This window comes from Phasianus colchicus, chromosome 1, assembly GCF_987193195.1.
Source record: "Phasianus colchicus chromosome 1, bPhaCol1.hap1.1, whole genome shotgun sequence".
NCBI classification, from domain to species: domain Eukaryota; kingdom Metazoa; phylum Chordata; class Aves; order Galliformes; family Phasianidae; genus Phasianus; species Phasianus colchicus.
In genome coordinates this window covers 5048247-5064600 of record NC_143436.1, presented here as the reverse complement: position 1 = coordinate 5064600, position 16354 = coordinate 5048247, and the positions used below count along the sequence as shown (strand labels likewise).

At 41.8% G+C, this 16354-nt stretch overlaps 1 protein-coding gene across 11 annotated transcripts in view; it reads left to right on the top strand.

The window, feature by feature from the left end:
- SFMBT2 (Scm like with four mbt domains 2) overlaps window positions 1-15798 on the top strand; it is a 115580-nt gene extending 99782 nt beyond the window's left edge. For 9 of the 11 annotated variants that reach the window (XM_031609234.2, XM_090134413.1, XM_090134412.1 and 6 more), the window contains 5 exons: window positions 1484-1659; window positions 3166-3338; window positions 5595-5843; window positions 5989-6117; window positions 8125-15797. In XM_031609234.2, coding sequence (XP_031465094.1) covers window positions 1484-1659; window positions 3166-3338; window positions 5595-5843; window positions 5989-6117; window positions 8125-8265 — 868 coding nt within the window. In that variant the 3' untranslated portion in view covers window positions 8266-15797. Of the gene's footprint in view, window positions 1-1483; window positions 1660-3165; window positions 3339-5594; window positions 5844-5988; window positions 6118-8124 lie in introns of all 11 variants that reach the window. The other 2 variants (XM_090134416.1, XM_090134424.1) reach the window with 1 other exon arrangement.
- The last annotated feature ends 556 nt before the right edge of the window (window positions 15799-16354 follow it).

Sequence of the window (16354 nt, the reverse complement as noted above, 5' to 3'; positions counted from 1 at the left end):
ATGATTCTGTGATTGAGTACCCTCTATATTACTTTGTATACCATGGGGTTGAACCCTTTTCCCATATCCCAGTGCTTCCACAAAGGGTTGTTGGGAGGTAGAGGCTGGAAGAGTTGGTTTCTCACTTGCTTTGCACAGCTCAGTAGAACCTTCAGAGAGAGAATTGAGTCTAGGTATATGCTGTGTATTTTGATTCTCCAGCCACATCTTCTTTGCTTCTCCTTCTGCTCTCCTTTCGTATTTGACTATCAGCTGCTCCCTTGGTAGTGAACTGTAGATCTTAGTACCTTCACAAATCCTTTGTCTTGTTTTTCCTGATGACTTCCCAACCAGTAATCTCTGTCTTTCACTCTTTCCCCCTCTTTCTGTTTTGTGTGTGTTACTTTTTTCTCTTCTAAAGCACATTAATGATGCCTAAGCACCAGGCGTTTGCATGATTGTCTCTTGTGTTGCTCCTTAGGATGTGTAAGAGATGTTTTAAAAACCTTATCTCACAGTTTACAGTAGTTCGGTGCTGCTGTTCAATAAATTATGGGGATAATTGGTTTTTCAGAGTTCACATCTACAGTGTATTACAGCAGGGATGTAACTGTATCTTTCTTAGCCAGTTATCGCTCAGAAACACTTCGTCTAAAACAGTGGAATAAATGTTTTAGTAGCACATGGATAACAAATTTCAGGCAAACGTTTCATTGCAGATTTCTGCTCTAAGCATTCCCTGTAGGAATCACTGGTTTTAGGGCCTGTTCTCGTAGCCCTATTAAACCACTCAGTAGACTCCTTATTAGTTCCTCAGGTTGTGTGCTACCCAGATCTCATAGCAGTGAAGTCATCTGGTCTCCATATGGCAGGCAATCCAGTTTCACCTCGATACTTCTGCATTGTGTATGTGTTCAGTGACTGAAGTTGGCACAACAAAAATGTTGTGCTATGGAACATGAGGGGAGAACTGCTTTGAGAAAGACAGCAATAGAGAAGACAAAAGGTAGAGTGAAGACTAACAGGCTGTAGTGAAGACTAAAGACAAGGTGGTGACCGGGAAGTTCTACAAGGCATGTAAGCTTCTCTCAGGTCCACACATGTGAGAAGAGACTACTCTTCAGTACTTTGCATCAGTTCAAAGGATGACATCCTGTATAATACCCACACCAAGCAGATATGAACTTTTTCTGTCTTTTGCCATATCTCCAGTTTGCACATGAATTCCTCTCCAAACCATGTCCTAGCCTCAGCTTTTAGGATCATTCTACCCTTCTTTTCTGTTTTCAAGTTTTCCACAATCACTCCATCCTACTTCTCATTTTTCAAGTCAATCTGAAATAGAGTCATGTAGGCAAGCAGAACTGTTCTGCCTGCCTGCCCAAGAGACTCTCCCAAAAGCTGTCAGGGAAAGTATTTCCCTAAAAGAGGGCAGAGTCTGCTGTGTAGCCTCAAAGGACAACACTTGATTGGTAACACTGGATCTTCTTGTACTCACTTCCAGATACAGAGGGAAGACATACAGGGCGACTGTTAAGATTGTACGAACGTCGGATCAGGTAGCGGATTTCTGCAGAAGAGTCTGTGCAAAGTTGGAGTGCTGTCCCAATTTGTTCAGTCCTGTGCTGGTGGCTGAAGTCTGCCCAGAGAACTGCTCCATTCATACTAAAACCAAGTACAGTGAGTATTGTCTGCAAGGCTTGTTGCTAGCGAGGATTCAGGGCAGTGGGATGCTACATGTGAGCTAGGTATGAAGAAAAAGAGTTGTGCAATACATTACTATTGAGTGGGACTCACCTCTTGCAGGTAGAGTAGAGTAGGTACAGTACTTGTAGTTATTTGGTTCTGACCAAATCACTGCAGGCTTCTTTGTTATTCTGTACAAATAAATGAGCATCTCCAGAAGACAGTCCATTTCACTCCATCCTAATACATCTCTTTGAAACTCACTGCTCTTTGGAAGCATTGACTTTTCTTTGTATGTTAAGTTAATATAAGGAACATAAAAGGAACCTGCAGTGGCCAGCTGAGATTTAAACTGCTACATCTGAAACACATTCTTTGGGTTAGATGAATCCTGTCCTTCTCATTGAAGAGTTTTCAGCATACATGCCAGCACAGTATCGTGGTGCTGATACAGCTTCAACTCTCTTTCAGGGTTTGTAAAATTGTTCTTACCTATTCAGGAAGGCTGAAGTTAAGCATGTGTTGGGTGCTTTACAGTGTCAATGTTACTTTTATTACTGGTCAGCATTACTGCTACAATTGGATTTTATGTCAGGAAAAATGGAAGTGGGCACTGTCTTTCTATCACAGAAGTTGCAAAAAAAAAAACCTGTATGATTTACTTAAACTGATTTGGTGCTAGGATAGAAGGACAGACATGCCGAGGAAGGTTTATATGACTGAATATGAGTTTCTGGAATTCTATATTTGATCTGGACACCTAGCTCCCATTGGTAGCAAATGGAGAACTGGAGTACAGCTGGGGAATCTACAGCTGCGATTATCTTATCCCAGAGTTGATGCTTATATTTGTTCAGATGAAAGATGACCTAAACTTTGTTCTTGTATTGAAAAACTCAGTTCAGTGACAAACTTTGACGTGGGTGCCAGTCCACATTTCCCAGGACACCCTACTTGTCAGCCCCAGTGGATGCTGTAGAACATGTCAAAAAGAACATGAACCAAGCCACTAAGTAAGGCCAGGGGACTTTAATTTAAACTTGGGCCAAAACACTCAAAGTTAGAAAACAAAAGCAAAACATATTCCTTTGTGCATCAAAGAAACATACATAATTCACCTTACCTGGCCCCTTCCACCATCCACTGAAACCATTAGCAGCTGAAAGTGTGTCTTAACTCATGCAGAAGGGCATTGGATCAAATCTGAAGCATGATGTCCTCTCATTTCAACTTGGTCTAAGTACAGAGTGTGGGGTTAAATTCTGAACTCATTACTCATCACCAATAAAAATGTAAACATAAAAGTTGTAACACTTTGTGCTAGTCCAGAATGGTATCTTTTATTTATACTGGACTTTTTTTTTCCAAATCAGGGTATTTTAGAGTTCTTATAAAAGTGCACCTAGAGGGTAACACTGAATTGGGAGCAGAAAACAAGCTGAAGTTCTCTTCTCTGGGTGGTTAAAGGTTTTAATGAGCGTTTTGATTTCCTTCCTTCAGCTTATTATTATGGAAAGAGGAAAAAAATCATTAAGCCACCAATTGGGGAAAATAATAACATGAAAAGTGGACATGTCAAGCCAGCCAGACGCAGAAAAAGGCGGAAATCCATCTTTGTGCAGAAGAAAAGAAGGTCATCAGCTGTTGATTTGAATGCTGCAGGCTCTGCAGAGGTATGCATTACACTGGGAAAAATCAGCAGATGACCTTGGTGCTTTCCCCTCTGTCTTCATCTCCTTTTTGAGGGACTTCTCAGCAAACCCCACCAGTTCTGTCTCTCATTTCGAAACTCTCCTTACCACCCTTCATCTTTTAACATTAAATTGGTTATATTGGGGCACTTTAGGAACTCTCACCCTTTACCATTCTAGAATTAGAAGATACTGTTTTTCTTTCTGCCTTCATAAGGTTTGCTAGCTATTGCACTAATACTGTATCTTTGTTTTCTTTTGCTTCCTTATAGCCCTATGGGCAGACAGATGGGCCTGTTTGGTGCTTGGTGCAGCATCTAAGATCTCAAAATATTCTAGTAAATAATAATAACTCTTGGGCATTATGGTTTCAAGGGCTTTTAATTTTTCATTAACCCTCTGTAGTATTTTTGGTTCACCACTGCTAACAGCAAAAGTGCTAAGCAGCCAGAGAAATCAGGTAAATAGTGTGTGTCCCAAATATGTGGTATCTGAGGCCTCAATCTTTTCAGGATGTGCTGTGATACAGGATCCTGAATTTTGCAGTGATTCGTGTCCAACTGAAACCTGTAGCCATTGTGATTAAATACCTTCTGTGTGAACCCTTTTCCAGGTGATTTCCTTGTGATAGTAATGACAAAACACCTGTTTTTGTTTTGTTTCCTTTCCTCAGCTGAGCACCATTTATTGTTGCTTCATGCAGTGAGAAAGCAAACTGATTTGGTTAAATTCCCTCTAATTCATCTGGAGGGAAGCAGCTTAAGCCACTGTCACTTGATAGCTTACACATTCGTGACCTCGTTTAGGTGTGATTCAGCCTTATTTCCTTAAATTATACCACCTGAAAGGAATTTAAACTGAAATAAACACATTTTGAGCTGAAATCAACCATTAGCCAAGTTTTTCAGCCTTTCCAGTATAGCTGATTTGGGCTAAAGTGGCTCTTTCAGCTAAAAACTATGCATGTGCGTTGGATGCATGCTCACAGCTCATTCAAAGCTAAGATATCACAGCCATTTTGGCTACTTATATATAAAGTTCAAGATACACAGTTTCCATCAGTTGATTTATATTTGCAAGCTCTGTGTTATAGAAGTCCCAAGAATTTAGTGTGGTTTCCTTTACCTGAAAATTTGCACAGCTCTGTCAGTACTTAAATGTTGGGCTGAAAGCAGGAAGTCTAAGTGAAGTCCTTTATACTGAATTTTACAGAAATGCCAGCTGAGCAATACATCCTACACATTGGTACATGTAGATATTTTAAAAAGACACCAGCATTGCCTTCCATTTAGTACCAATGACACCCATGGCCGTTTGAAGTAAGGTGAAATGTTGAAGTAAGGTAAAATTTTCAACTCCCCTGTTTATTGCAGGGGAGTTGGAGTAGATGTACTTTAAGGGTCCCTTCCAACTCAAATGATTCCATGATTCCATGATTCTTTGAAAGCCTATTTAAGATTTTGCTTCGTTTCAAGCAACCTATGTTTCACCTTATGCTTTAAGTATTTTCCATTTCCCCTTCTCATGCACGTCTGCAGTGCCATAAGGTTTGATATGCCAACACAGCAGAGGAATGTTTCGTGTCAAATGAGTTATTACCATTGACCTTTTGTTAGAAACAAAGAAAGAATTTGTTCACCAGCTATTTCTTAATTCTACATTTTGTTATGAATCTAAATTGAAGGTTAATCGACTTGGCACTATAATGAAAATGAAATATTTGGTTAAAATAAATGTTACTGTAGGCCACCATGGAACACAAGTCTTATGGGGAACAGCTGAGGGAACTGGGATTGTTCAGTCTGAAGGAGGCTCAGGGGAGACCTTACTGCTCTCTACAGCTGCCTGAAAGGAGGTTGTAGCAATGAGGAGCTTGGCTTCTTCTCACAGGAACTGATAGGATAAGAAGGAATTGCCTTAAATTGCAAGAGGGGAGGTTTGGTTGGATATTAGGAAAAATTTCTTCTCAGAAAAAGTGGTGAGGTATTGGAACAGGCTGCACAATGAGGCGGTTGAATCACCATCCCTGGAGGTGTTCAAGAAATGTGGAGATGTGGCACTGAGGGTTGTGGTTTAGTGTTGTGATTGTGATGGATTGATGGCCGGACAAGACCTTTCCAGTCTTAACGGTTCTGTGATTCTGTGACATGGGCCCTGCAGTTTGGCCTGGTGTCTCTTGATCTGCTGCTGTATCAATCTCTGAGCCCAGGTGCCCTTTTCCTGCTGGTCTTTGTGCAGGAGAGTGAAGAAGACGAGCCGGATGCAGTTGAGGATGAGACGGGAAGTGAGGAGACGAGCTCAGAGCTCCGTGATGATCAGACGGACACCTCCTCTGCTGAGGTCCCTTCTGCTAGGCCCCGGAGAGCAGTTACCTTGCGCAGCAGCACTGAGTCAGACAGACCTCCTCCTATGGAGAGGGCCCGGCGGAGCCGCCGGCCACAAGCCATGTCTTGCAGTGAGGTGGAGAAATCACCACAGGTCAAGGAAGTGAGTATGACCCCAGGCTACCAATGTTTTCCCTGCACTGTCCTTCAGTGCCTAGCCTTCCTCATCTGAGGAGGGCATCCCTACTGTGCAGCTGCATGGTTTTCCATACCATGGCTTTTATTAAGATAACTATTTTTTTCTGTAGGAAATTAAGCATGAAGAAGAAGAGAAGCTTGTCTTGGACAGTAATCCATTGGAGTGGACTGTGACTGATGTTGTGAGGTTTATTAAACTGACTGACTGTGCACCCCTTGCCAAAATATTTCAGGAGCAGGTAGAGATCTTCACGTAACTCTTCTTTTTTGTGCCCGTGGTGCTTATTCACATTAAAAATAAATAAATAATAAATAAAGCAACGCATGTTGCTAGCTTTGGACCCAGGGCTTCCACAAAGAGCTTCTAAGCAAATTTCAGATCCCCCGAGGCCAAGCTATGGCAAACAGCTGGACAAGGCATGAGTACCCTCAGAAATTCAAGTCAAAGCCTTGTCAGATACTCAGAGAGCAGAAACCCACTCTTCACTCCCTAGTCAGTATCCTTGTCAAAAGCACAACGTTTATACTTTTCATACCTGTGGTTCTGTGGCAAGACCCACAGCACAATTCCAGTGTTACCTAGGCAGCCTGGTGTACCAACAGATAGTGGTTAGTTGTTACATAGCTAGCCATCTCTCCCTAGCCCCTTGGATTCCACCTTGTTTTAAAATATTGGCCTGCAGGGTAGAAATTTCCAACTGAACCTCAAATTGGCTGCATGAATTTTGGTGCCAATACCTGGATGCTCCAAGTGTGTAGATAGTTCCCATCTACATCCCTTTAAAGATCTGGCAAGCAAGCCCTTTGGTGACCTAATTTTAGGAGATGCCAGACATCTCTGATTAAATAGATAAGTTTGGAGGAGTAGAAGCCAGTGTCCTGCATGTAAAGTTACTGAACATGTAAAATTTATATAGAACAGACATTCCTTGGCTAATAAGTAACAGCCTCTGCTAAAAGTAAAGAGCAGCTCTAGGAAATCATGGTTAGAAGGAGGCAAGTGTGGTTAATTAGTCCATAGCCCTTGGTTATATGGCAAACTGCATATTTTATTATCTCTGATTCTTCACTGCGAATAGCTCTGTTCCAGATTACAATAGGTTTGATGGGAAGAAATTGAAGTGTGTGTGTAGAGCAAGGCTGAAACACTTCCGTAACAAGATCCTGTAGTTGCTGCACTGTAGCATGCTACAACCATTTGTTAATCAGCCTGGAGTAACTCTAAGGTTTGAAAGCCAACCCTGTCCCTCCTGTGCCATAGAGTTTTATGGTAATCGTAATCAAACACAGATGACTGCAGATTTGCTGTACCATTAAATTATACCATCAAGCTTTGGTGTAGGGAGGACCTGAGCAATGGTCAGTCCTGATCAAAGCAGTGTATAAGGTGTCCAAATCCTCCCTGTGTTTAGCACTACCTAATCAGGGCTTTCCTGGGGAGTTTATGTTGCCCGTGAGTTACTGTACTTTTTCTGCATTTCCAATCTGATCTTCCCTTAGGGTTAAAAAGCAGTTTTGTAGCCCAGTCATCTGTTTCTTAGTCCATTAAAGAATAAAGAGAACCTGAGCACTTAATTAAAGAAGGATCAGGAAGCTAACAGAAATCCCTTATAAAATGTCTTTGGTGTGGGGTGCTAGTTCAGAGAGTTCGGTGCATGAGTGCGCCTGAAGGAGGGACATGACCTCCAGAGAACCCTTCACTACTCTGAGATTCTGTGACGTTAGAGTTGGCAAGATCTCCTGGAGATCCAGGTCCATTCTTCTTGATTATTCAGCAGATTATTTTGAACAGGGCAGATCCTAGGTGGCTCAGAGGACTTGGCATGGGATAAGGCAGACATAAACCTGTGCTGAACAAAAGAGAGGAAGAAAGGGTCTTGTTTGGTGCTGTGACACTGACTTAAGTTTTTCTGTTCAGCTCTGCAGCCTTTTTCTTGCTTCATTTCCTCAGCCACAGAATGGAATTTGTCTGACCTCTGTAGTCCTCTGCAGAGTTTCTTTAGAAGGTGATCTGCTAGACTTTCCTTATATGATGGATGAGAGCCTGTGAGGTCACAATAGATAACTTCTAAAGAAGCCTCAGGTATTCCAGAAAAAGGAGATGAGCTGCATTGAAGTGTGAGAATAGGGCAGAGAACAAAGTTGTCTTCAGTTTTGAGGGCAGATTTCCTTTCTTGTTTCTCAAAACCTCTCTGCCCTCGAGAGTTCACAAACAAAACCATTATCACTGTGTTTTTCTTCCTCAGGACATTGATGGTCAAGCCCTTCTGTTGCTGACGCTGCCCACAGTGCAAGAATGCATGGAGCTGAAGCTTGGTCCAGCCATCAAACTGTGCCACCAGATCGAGCGAGTAAAAGTTGCGTTCTATGCACAATATGCCAACTGACTGCACTTCTCTATTTCTTTCTGTTCACCTTCTCGTTCCCTCTATTTTTTAACATTGCAGCTTGTTCAAGTTTTTTTCCTCTTCCTCTTTTCAAAAAAAAAAAAAATCATGGGATTAGAAGCACTGGGAATTAATCTGTAGGGGGAAAAATAACACAACAAAAAATCTAGCAACAAATTGAACTAACTTTTCAGTAGTTGTAAAGCACAGTAAAAGAGTGCTGGTATCTCTCCTCATGAGCCTCGCCAGCATGTTTTGCTGCAGTGCAAGGCCAGCATGGATCAGATGGATTGTCGTCCTTTAAAGCAAAGCCACCTATGGCAGACACGTTTCCACGGTGAATAGTTGGACATTTTCAGTAATGATGCTTTGTCTTCATCAATTTCTGGGCATGAACAGTCTTTTTAGTCAACTCTGACACACTTCTTTCATATTGAAATGGAAGTGAGAATTTGTAGCATTACCTGGGCTTTACTGCAAATTTGATCTTTGTGATCATTGGGCTTTCTTTTACCTCCTCTCCAGTCATACAAAAGGAAGAAGTGTTATACCAGTCATATGTTATTTGTTACTGAGTGAGTTATAAAGCAGGACTCAACCCACCATCTCTGAATGGTATCACACAAAGCTGCAGCCAATTGACAGTGCTGCACCAAGACCTTAGGCATAATAATGCTTTCTGAGCCATGGTGGCTGTGTACAGTGAGCCGAATGTCTCACTGATGGGATCTGTGCAGTACTGCATTCATGTGAAGTACCATACATGAAATCCTCCAAAGTCAAGCCTATCCAGTTATATTTAGGTCATTAAATATAGACTGGACTTTGCAACTCAAGGGCTGAAAAAAAATAGGGGGAGGGGGTCCAGATTTAATGGCAAAACTGTTCAGCACACACTGATTTAACTTGCACCTTTGTCAGTCTGGTTACTAGGTGGGAATACATCAATATTTTCAGGCTGTGTACACCATGGTGCTTTAGTCCAGCTGACTCATCCAACCACCAATCTGTATAAAGCCCCAACTATGTCCCAGTGGCAGACTGGCCAGTGAAACTGGGGGCTTGCTTCGTGCCAAGTAGGATGAGCACCACAGGGAGTGAAGAAGCGGGACAGACATCTTGGGTTTGCCTCAGTTGTGCATACAGGATGAGTATTTTCCATTTACTTTACAAGGATATATGGCCCTGTGAGTGCCATACGTTGACCTCAGCAGTGGTTGGTGGCATCACACTGGTGTAAAATTCTCCTGAAAGCAAGGACCAAACTGGTTCTTCAGACTAAGTCTGAATTTTGCTCTGACTTTAGCTGCAGGTGAATTCTTCCCTCAAAAAGTGAATGGGATAGTTTGTTCTGATTTTATCAGAAACCACTGACTTCAGTAGACTTTTTTCTACAAACTGGAAACAGACCCCGGTTCCCTAGTCTCAGGGAACACAGCCTAGAAATATAGTACAATCACATCAGTGTTGTGATGCCAAAGCCTACTCAGCTAAGACCTCTTCAAAAATAAATGTCATTTCTAACTCTAAATCTGAAGACATTTCTTAGGGCCAGATAACCCCATCTCAAACAATTAACATATGGTGACAGCAGACTTGGACCACATGGTCCTGCAGGTCTCAATGTGCTCAGGAGAACCTACTGACCAACACCAGGCTATAGCTGCTCTTTCTCCTTCATCAGTTTCCTCCTTAAAATCTTTGTTTAAAGGTGGAAAGCCTCAGAAATAGATACTCTGAACTATGTCCAGATTTGCTGTAGGGCATGGGTTAGGTAAGAAGTATGGCTATGCACTGTGAAGACAATTCTAGTCCATCTTTAAGGGGGATTTCTGATTTGCCACTGAGGAGTGTGATGGGTGCAAGCTGGGCCAATTCCTGCCAGCTCCTGAGACTTCACAGAAATTTTTCTTCTACTAAAGATCTTGTTCAAGTTTTAATCAAATGAAGGAGCACGTAATCATCACTGTGCCAGAATGCTTCCTTTTGTTTCTAAGAAATCTAGGAATAGGGCTCCATAGTATTGCAGACATTCAAAAACTTGGCTTCAGACTGGATTTCCTTCCAACAGTAGCAGTGAACTCTGCCCGTGCAGCTAGTTTGATGACTACTTTGGATTCCTCTAAATATGCCCTAAAAACATCACCACCACTTTTCATCTCTGAAGAGAAAAGGATTCCACCCAGCAAGAAGAAAGTAGAATCATAGAATCGTTAAGGTTAGAAAAGACCTCCAAGGTCATCTAGTCCAACCATCCAGCTACCACCAATATTGCCCACTAAACCATGTCCCTAAGTACCGCATCTATCCATTTCTTGAACACCTCCATGATGGTGACTCCACCACCTACCTGGGCAACCTGTTCCAGAGCCCAACCAGTCATTTGAAGAAGAAATTTTTCCTAATATCCAACCTGAATGCTTCTCCCAGCTCCACACTGCTTCAGCCCAGTCACACATCTGCCAGCAGAGGATAGCCCCCAAAAGTCCACTGTCAGAAGAAACAGCATACAAGGATGTTTCAAAGAAAGAGAATGACTGTTCACAAAACAACATCCTAGCACCAGTCCTTTACTTACTGTGTCCACCTTCTGAGCATCCTTTGTTGCTGTAACGTTCTTGGACTTTGTGGTTACAGGGACTTGTTGAAGACATTTAATTCTTGCGGGGATACATTGAAAAAAAAAAAATCAGGCTTTTTCCATCAATTTACTAACTGTACATTTTCCAATGGCAGCTAATTATTGCAGAGGCTGGACCAGGGAGCAGCCTGTCCTAGTGTTGGCCAGGCTGGGGGGATGGGTAGAGCATTGAGCCCAGCATGTGGGAGTCTTTACTCATTTTTCAGGGAAGTTAAATTGTATTTTAAACTCACCTGTTAAGCAAAGACAACAAAAAAAGTTTAATTTTAGCTCACACCAGCTCTTTTATTTCCTCAGGATTTTTGCTTCTCACCATTTGTCTTTCAGTCTAATATTCTTCAGTGTCCTCTCATTTATCTGTCTGTCCTTTTGGAGAAGATGATAGCTTGAAATCTCAAGCCTAAAATTACCTTGAATTGAATGGGTGGTAGATGCTTTATTGTGTTGTTTTTTTTTTTAAGTATGCAGAATGGAAAGAAAAAGAGAATTGGGCTTCTGTTGTCTTTGAATTGATTGCCTCCCAGAGAAGCTGGAGCCCTCTTAGTTTCTTAAACAAGTGGAAGTGGGCTTCTCACGCTTTAATCGAACACTATACTCAGATTATCACTTGAAGCTTGGGCAGAGAGCAGAGAGAACTGTGTCCTCTTTCCTGCACTTCATTTCAATTCCTGAAAATTAGCCAGGGTTTGCAGTAATTTATTTCAAAAGAGCAATCTTCCTGGGTAAAATGACACCTTTGTTATGTAGAAGCACTTTTGCAAGACAGTCATCAGGAAGACCTGGGGAATCCACACTCTTTGACTGACTTACCATCTCTGCATCAAGCCTTTCTGTATCCAGTCAGGTGATTTTAAATCTCCCGTAGCTGATTCTAGATGCTCTTCAATATTGTAAGCAAGTAAACCATCTGGTACTAAGCACTGCAGTGTTAGCATTTATATGAAGGCAGTAGATCATTGAAGACCTATGACATAGAGACTGCTGTATTTATGACTCCTCCTTCTTTTATTTCATTTTGTTCAGACCAATTTCCATGTGACCCTGTTTGATTTCCAAGTGACATTTTTAACTGAAATAGTCTTGTAATGTGGTGACTTAGATTTATTTTTTTTTTTAGCACTGGAGGTGTTTTTGGTCCTTCATAGATTCTGGGTCTCATTCAGAGCTGGTGCAACTTAATAGATATCCTGGTGACACTGATGAAGGCACATCTTCTCATTCTGAATTGGATACACGTGGCTCAAGTTAAAGTGATGAATTCATGGTTATCTAAGGCCATTACCAAGGGCTGAGGAGCAACCCTGCAGTTGCTTTGGGCTGTTGAATGCTGAATTTCAGCACGTTCACACTGACCACCTTTCTTCTACAGGAAAGGTGAGCAGGCACCTGTTGTTAATCTCTATTCAGGCATAGGACTAAGGATGGACATTTCCAGAGCTTTGTGCTCTGGAACACAATGAGTAGGAGGGTGGGTGTAGTACCTGCCCATCTCCATTTGGCTTCTTTTGAGCTGGATCAGGTTTATAAGGGTACCTGGTCCCTTTCCATCAGCATTTACCTTGGACAGAATCCAACCAGTCTTCAGTCCTACGCTGGTCTCCGAGGTTGGATTAAATCAGTAACTTACAGGAATGTCTTATGACTCCCAGCTGGTAGACCTGCTTGCTTCCTGCTGACATGGATGCTCCTCTCCCACCTCAAATGAAGATGATCTCTTTGATTTCAGAGCTCTTCTTCCCTTTCCAGATTGAAAACACAGCTCCATCCACACCCCCTGTTCTTTCCTCGGTGCTAGGATGACTGCAGCTCTGAGAAGGGTTTCAAGGTCTCCAGCTTCCACCATTTTAGCCATATGCAATAGATCTTACGAGTTTGGTTTTGCAGGGTGCAGAAAACTAGAAATGCAGTGTTGACTTCTAAAATCTGGACAAGTGCTTACACACTCTATCCTCGGTGAAGCATCTAGCAGATTCATGTCCTAGGGGAAATAGCCTGATCCACATTTACAGAGGTATTCAAATGTCTGATAAGATGTACAAGTTTCTCAGTAAAAGATTCATAATGCCCATTAAGATTTCACCTTGGCTAAATAGCTGATCTGCCTTAAACTGGAATGTTGCCATTCCTCGGCTTTAACTTGCAAGCTTTCGCAGTCTACAGATTTGGACTGAAGCAAACACCATCTCAGCTCTCCAGAGGCCAACCAGACACCATTGAGTTGCCATAATCAATCACTGATTGCCCGTGTCCTGATCATGTTGGGGCACAGAATTGATTTTGATGGAGCCGCAGTGTAACTGCAGTGCTTTTTAGAAGCTGAGTACCGTCAAGGTATTTCAAATGATTTTTGTTTTTCTGCTGCACAGTGTCTGGAAGAATAATGCAGCTCATACTGTTCCTCCTATTTCAAAATTCAAGTGCCAAAAGAGAAGAACGTGCTGCAACTGAACACCATTAAAACCAGCTTTATTACTTGTGGATAATTATAGTCTCAAGGGCTCCATTTTGGTGCTAGAATATGCCATGCTGTATTTTCCATTGCTTGGAATTACAGAGTTGATTCCTTTCTTCAGGAAATATTTTCTGTAATCAAAAACATCTTAAATACTAGGATTGTACGATTGTGTTTTTTTCTTGTTCTTCAATTCAGATACACTCAACAAATGAATTCCCCTCCCCTCAGTCATGTGAGTTTTTGAGAACTTTTGTATAGTATATATGTATATGTATATTTAAAAACTCTTTACACATTTCAGTGCATGCCTATTTTTTCCCTTGATAATATTTTCTCATATCAACTGGCCTATGATTAAGGGAATTTGTTACTCAGGATTTAATCCAGAAGTGACCGAGGTTAGTAGAAGTGTCCTCACACGTGTGGGCTTTGGGACAGGGTCTTCATCAAATTATTTCACTTAGAAATCAAAAAGTGTGCAGTTAATTAATACAAAATTTAAAATCCACCCTCCTCCAGCAGGCAGATATCCTGCTGAAATCTGCCAGACTTAATGAGAAGAGGGCTCATGTCCTTAGGTACTCATGAACTCCAAATGAAAGGAGCAGAAACATTTAATGTTCTCATTTATTATTTGGTACCATACTCCACCAACAAGTGCAAATGATCTTAATGTCTGCATTTAGAACATGAGTCAGTCATCAAAGAATGAGAGTTTTACAGCCCAGTAGTCCTCTAAATGTCATCCATCCTGGAGGAGAATAATAATTTTACAATGATTTGGTGCCATGCACTGGAATTCTCTTGCAGAAGACAGATGAACTGCACAAAAACATATTGGGCCATTGTTTTAAGTACGCATGCCCTTTTAATTGCTTTAGTCTTTCATGGGAAAGAGGTTTTCATGTTGCTGGTGTAAAACTCCCACTTCTGTAATGGCTAATGGCACAGCATACTAGCAGAATGCATTTGCATCTATTGTCACACTGTGTCTGAGTGTGGAGGTGTTTGTGGACAAGCAGATATTTCAGATAGGACAAGGAGATCTCACTTCAGTACCTTGTTTTAACAGTGTCCTCTGTGGAACATGGAGGGCACGTCCTCCCCAGAGCACATCATGGAGGGACATGTTTCCAGCAATGCTGTTGTTGCATGGCCATGTTGCCCAAGTAGCTTAATGCAGCAAGACAATTGCAGCCTACCCACAGATATTCCTGACCTTGATATCTACCTAAGGTAGATACAGGAGTAGGCAGGGAGGGTTTTCAAGGAAGAAGAGAGGGTTGGAGTTCTGGGTTTGAGGGTCTTCTCACGTGAGGGAAGGGCAGCTGTGGTCTATCAGCATAAATTCCTCAAGACATCTCTGTCTTGCTCATAGTAAATAAAGATGCTCTGAGCCCTTGCAGGGGCCAGGTGTGAGGGAGGAAAGAAGCAAGCAGTATATTCACAGCTAGAAAGCTGGAATTTTTCTTTCTTGTTTTGCTGATGGAGATGTAGGGATTTGGCCCTGATGGGTGGATAGGAGGGCAGTAGGGAAGATCCACCCTGATGGGTGGATAGGAGGCAGTAGGTACTCAGTTCCTGTACATCTGCTGATTTTTGAAGGCAATTTTCAGACTTCCATGGGAAATGTCAGGGACTGAAACTTGAGCTCTCTCCCATAGAAACAGGTGATACTGCCTTAAGCTCAGGTTGTGGACCTACAGAACATGGTGTGTTATGATGTGAGAAGACAAAAATCAACATTCCCAAGTCACCAATCTGCTTGTTGCTGCTCCAGTCTCACTGAAGTTTATGACCATTATATCTGCTTATAAATGTATACAGGGATATAATGTACAGGCAGGCATTCACTGTGATACGGTCCAAAAGAGGTGAAAGATCTCAACTGCAGGCTTTGAAAGGTTGAGTTGAGTCTTCTCTTGTGCCAGGGTGAGGCAAGGCAAACACTCAGGCCTACCTGACACTTATGGAACAGCAGAAATGAGCTCAACAACCAGCAGTCACAGTCCATTCGTGGTGATGCACGTTGGAAATCTTTGAATTGTTTTGCATTCCAGTTTGTATGGAAGATTTGATTCAAGCAGTGTATATATAATCCCTTTGGTGTGTTACAAATATATATGTGTGTGTGTATATATATGTATATATGTGTGTGTGTGTATATATATGTATGTGTATATATATATATACATATAAACCAATCAATGCTGGTGTTTTTACTTTTTAAAGTTCATGGGGCAAAGGGCATGTTGTTAGTTTGCTGTAAGATTCTATTCTGTATATATGTTTTCATGTAAATAAGTGAAAATCTATATTCAGAGTTATATTTTAATTTTTATTCAAAATGAAATAAATCCCCTTTTTACTTGAGCAATTGTAAGCTACGTTGTTAATAAAGTAACAATAAATCACATTTCTCTCAACGTTGGTATTTTATTTCATTGGACAGTAAGGGTTGTGTTTTGATGTATTTGATGTATTTGTTCTACCTGAGGAGTTAAGATGAGAAAACAGTCTCTTGGCTTTGCTGCCAGTGGCTTTGTTTTGAGTGACCCCAGGGTCAGGAAGGGACAGTCAGGACTTATCTTTTGCAGGTTTCGACACTTAAAGGCACATCTGGAGGTTCCCTTTGTTGTCTCCAGGGAGAAGTACCAGTAGCATGACTTCTGCTGGCCAAACTGAGTTGCCTTTGGATGGACTCTTCATTTAGGTTAACACCAGAGGATGAACCTAAGCCATGAGCCAATTTTTGCAGATGGTCATAACCAGATGTTGGCTGTAGTCCCTCAGAATGCTCTTGAAACAGTATGGCATCCAGGCAGCACACTTCCCATCCAAGCAGAGGTGTGCCTCAACATCCATGGGCTCTTCACTCCCCAGCTTTGACAAATGTGTCCAATCTACTTCGACTTAATTCCTGCCCTTGATGAACCCCTTTGCCTCCAGGAAGGCCCAGTGCAGCCTCGCTGGTTTCTCTTTTCACAGCTGCC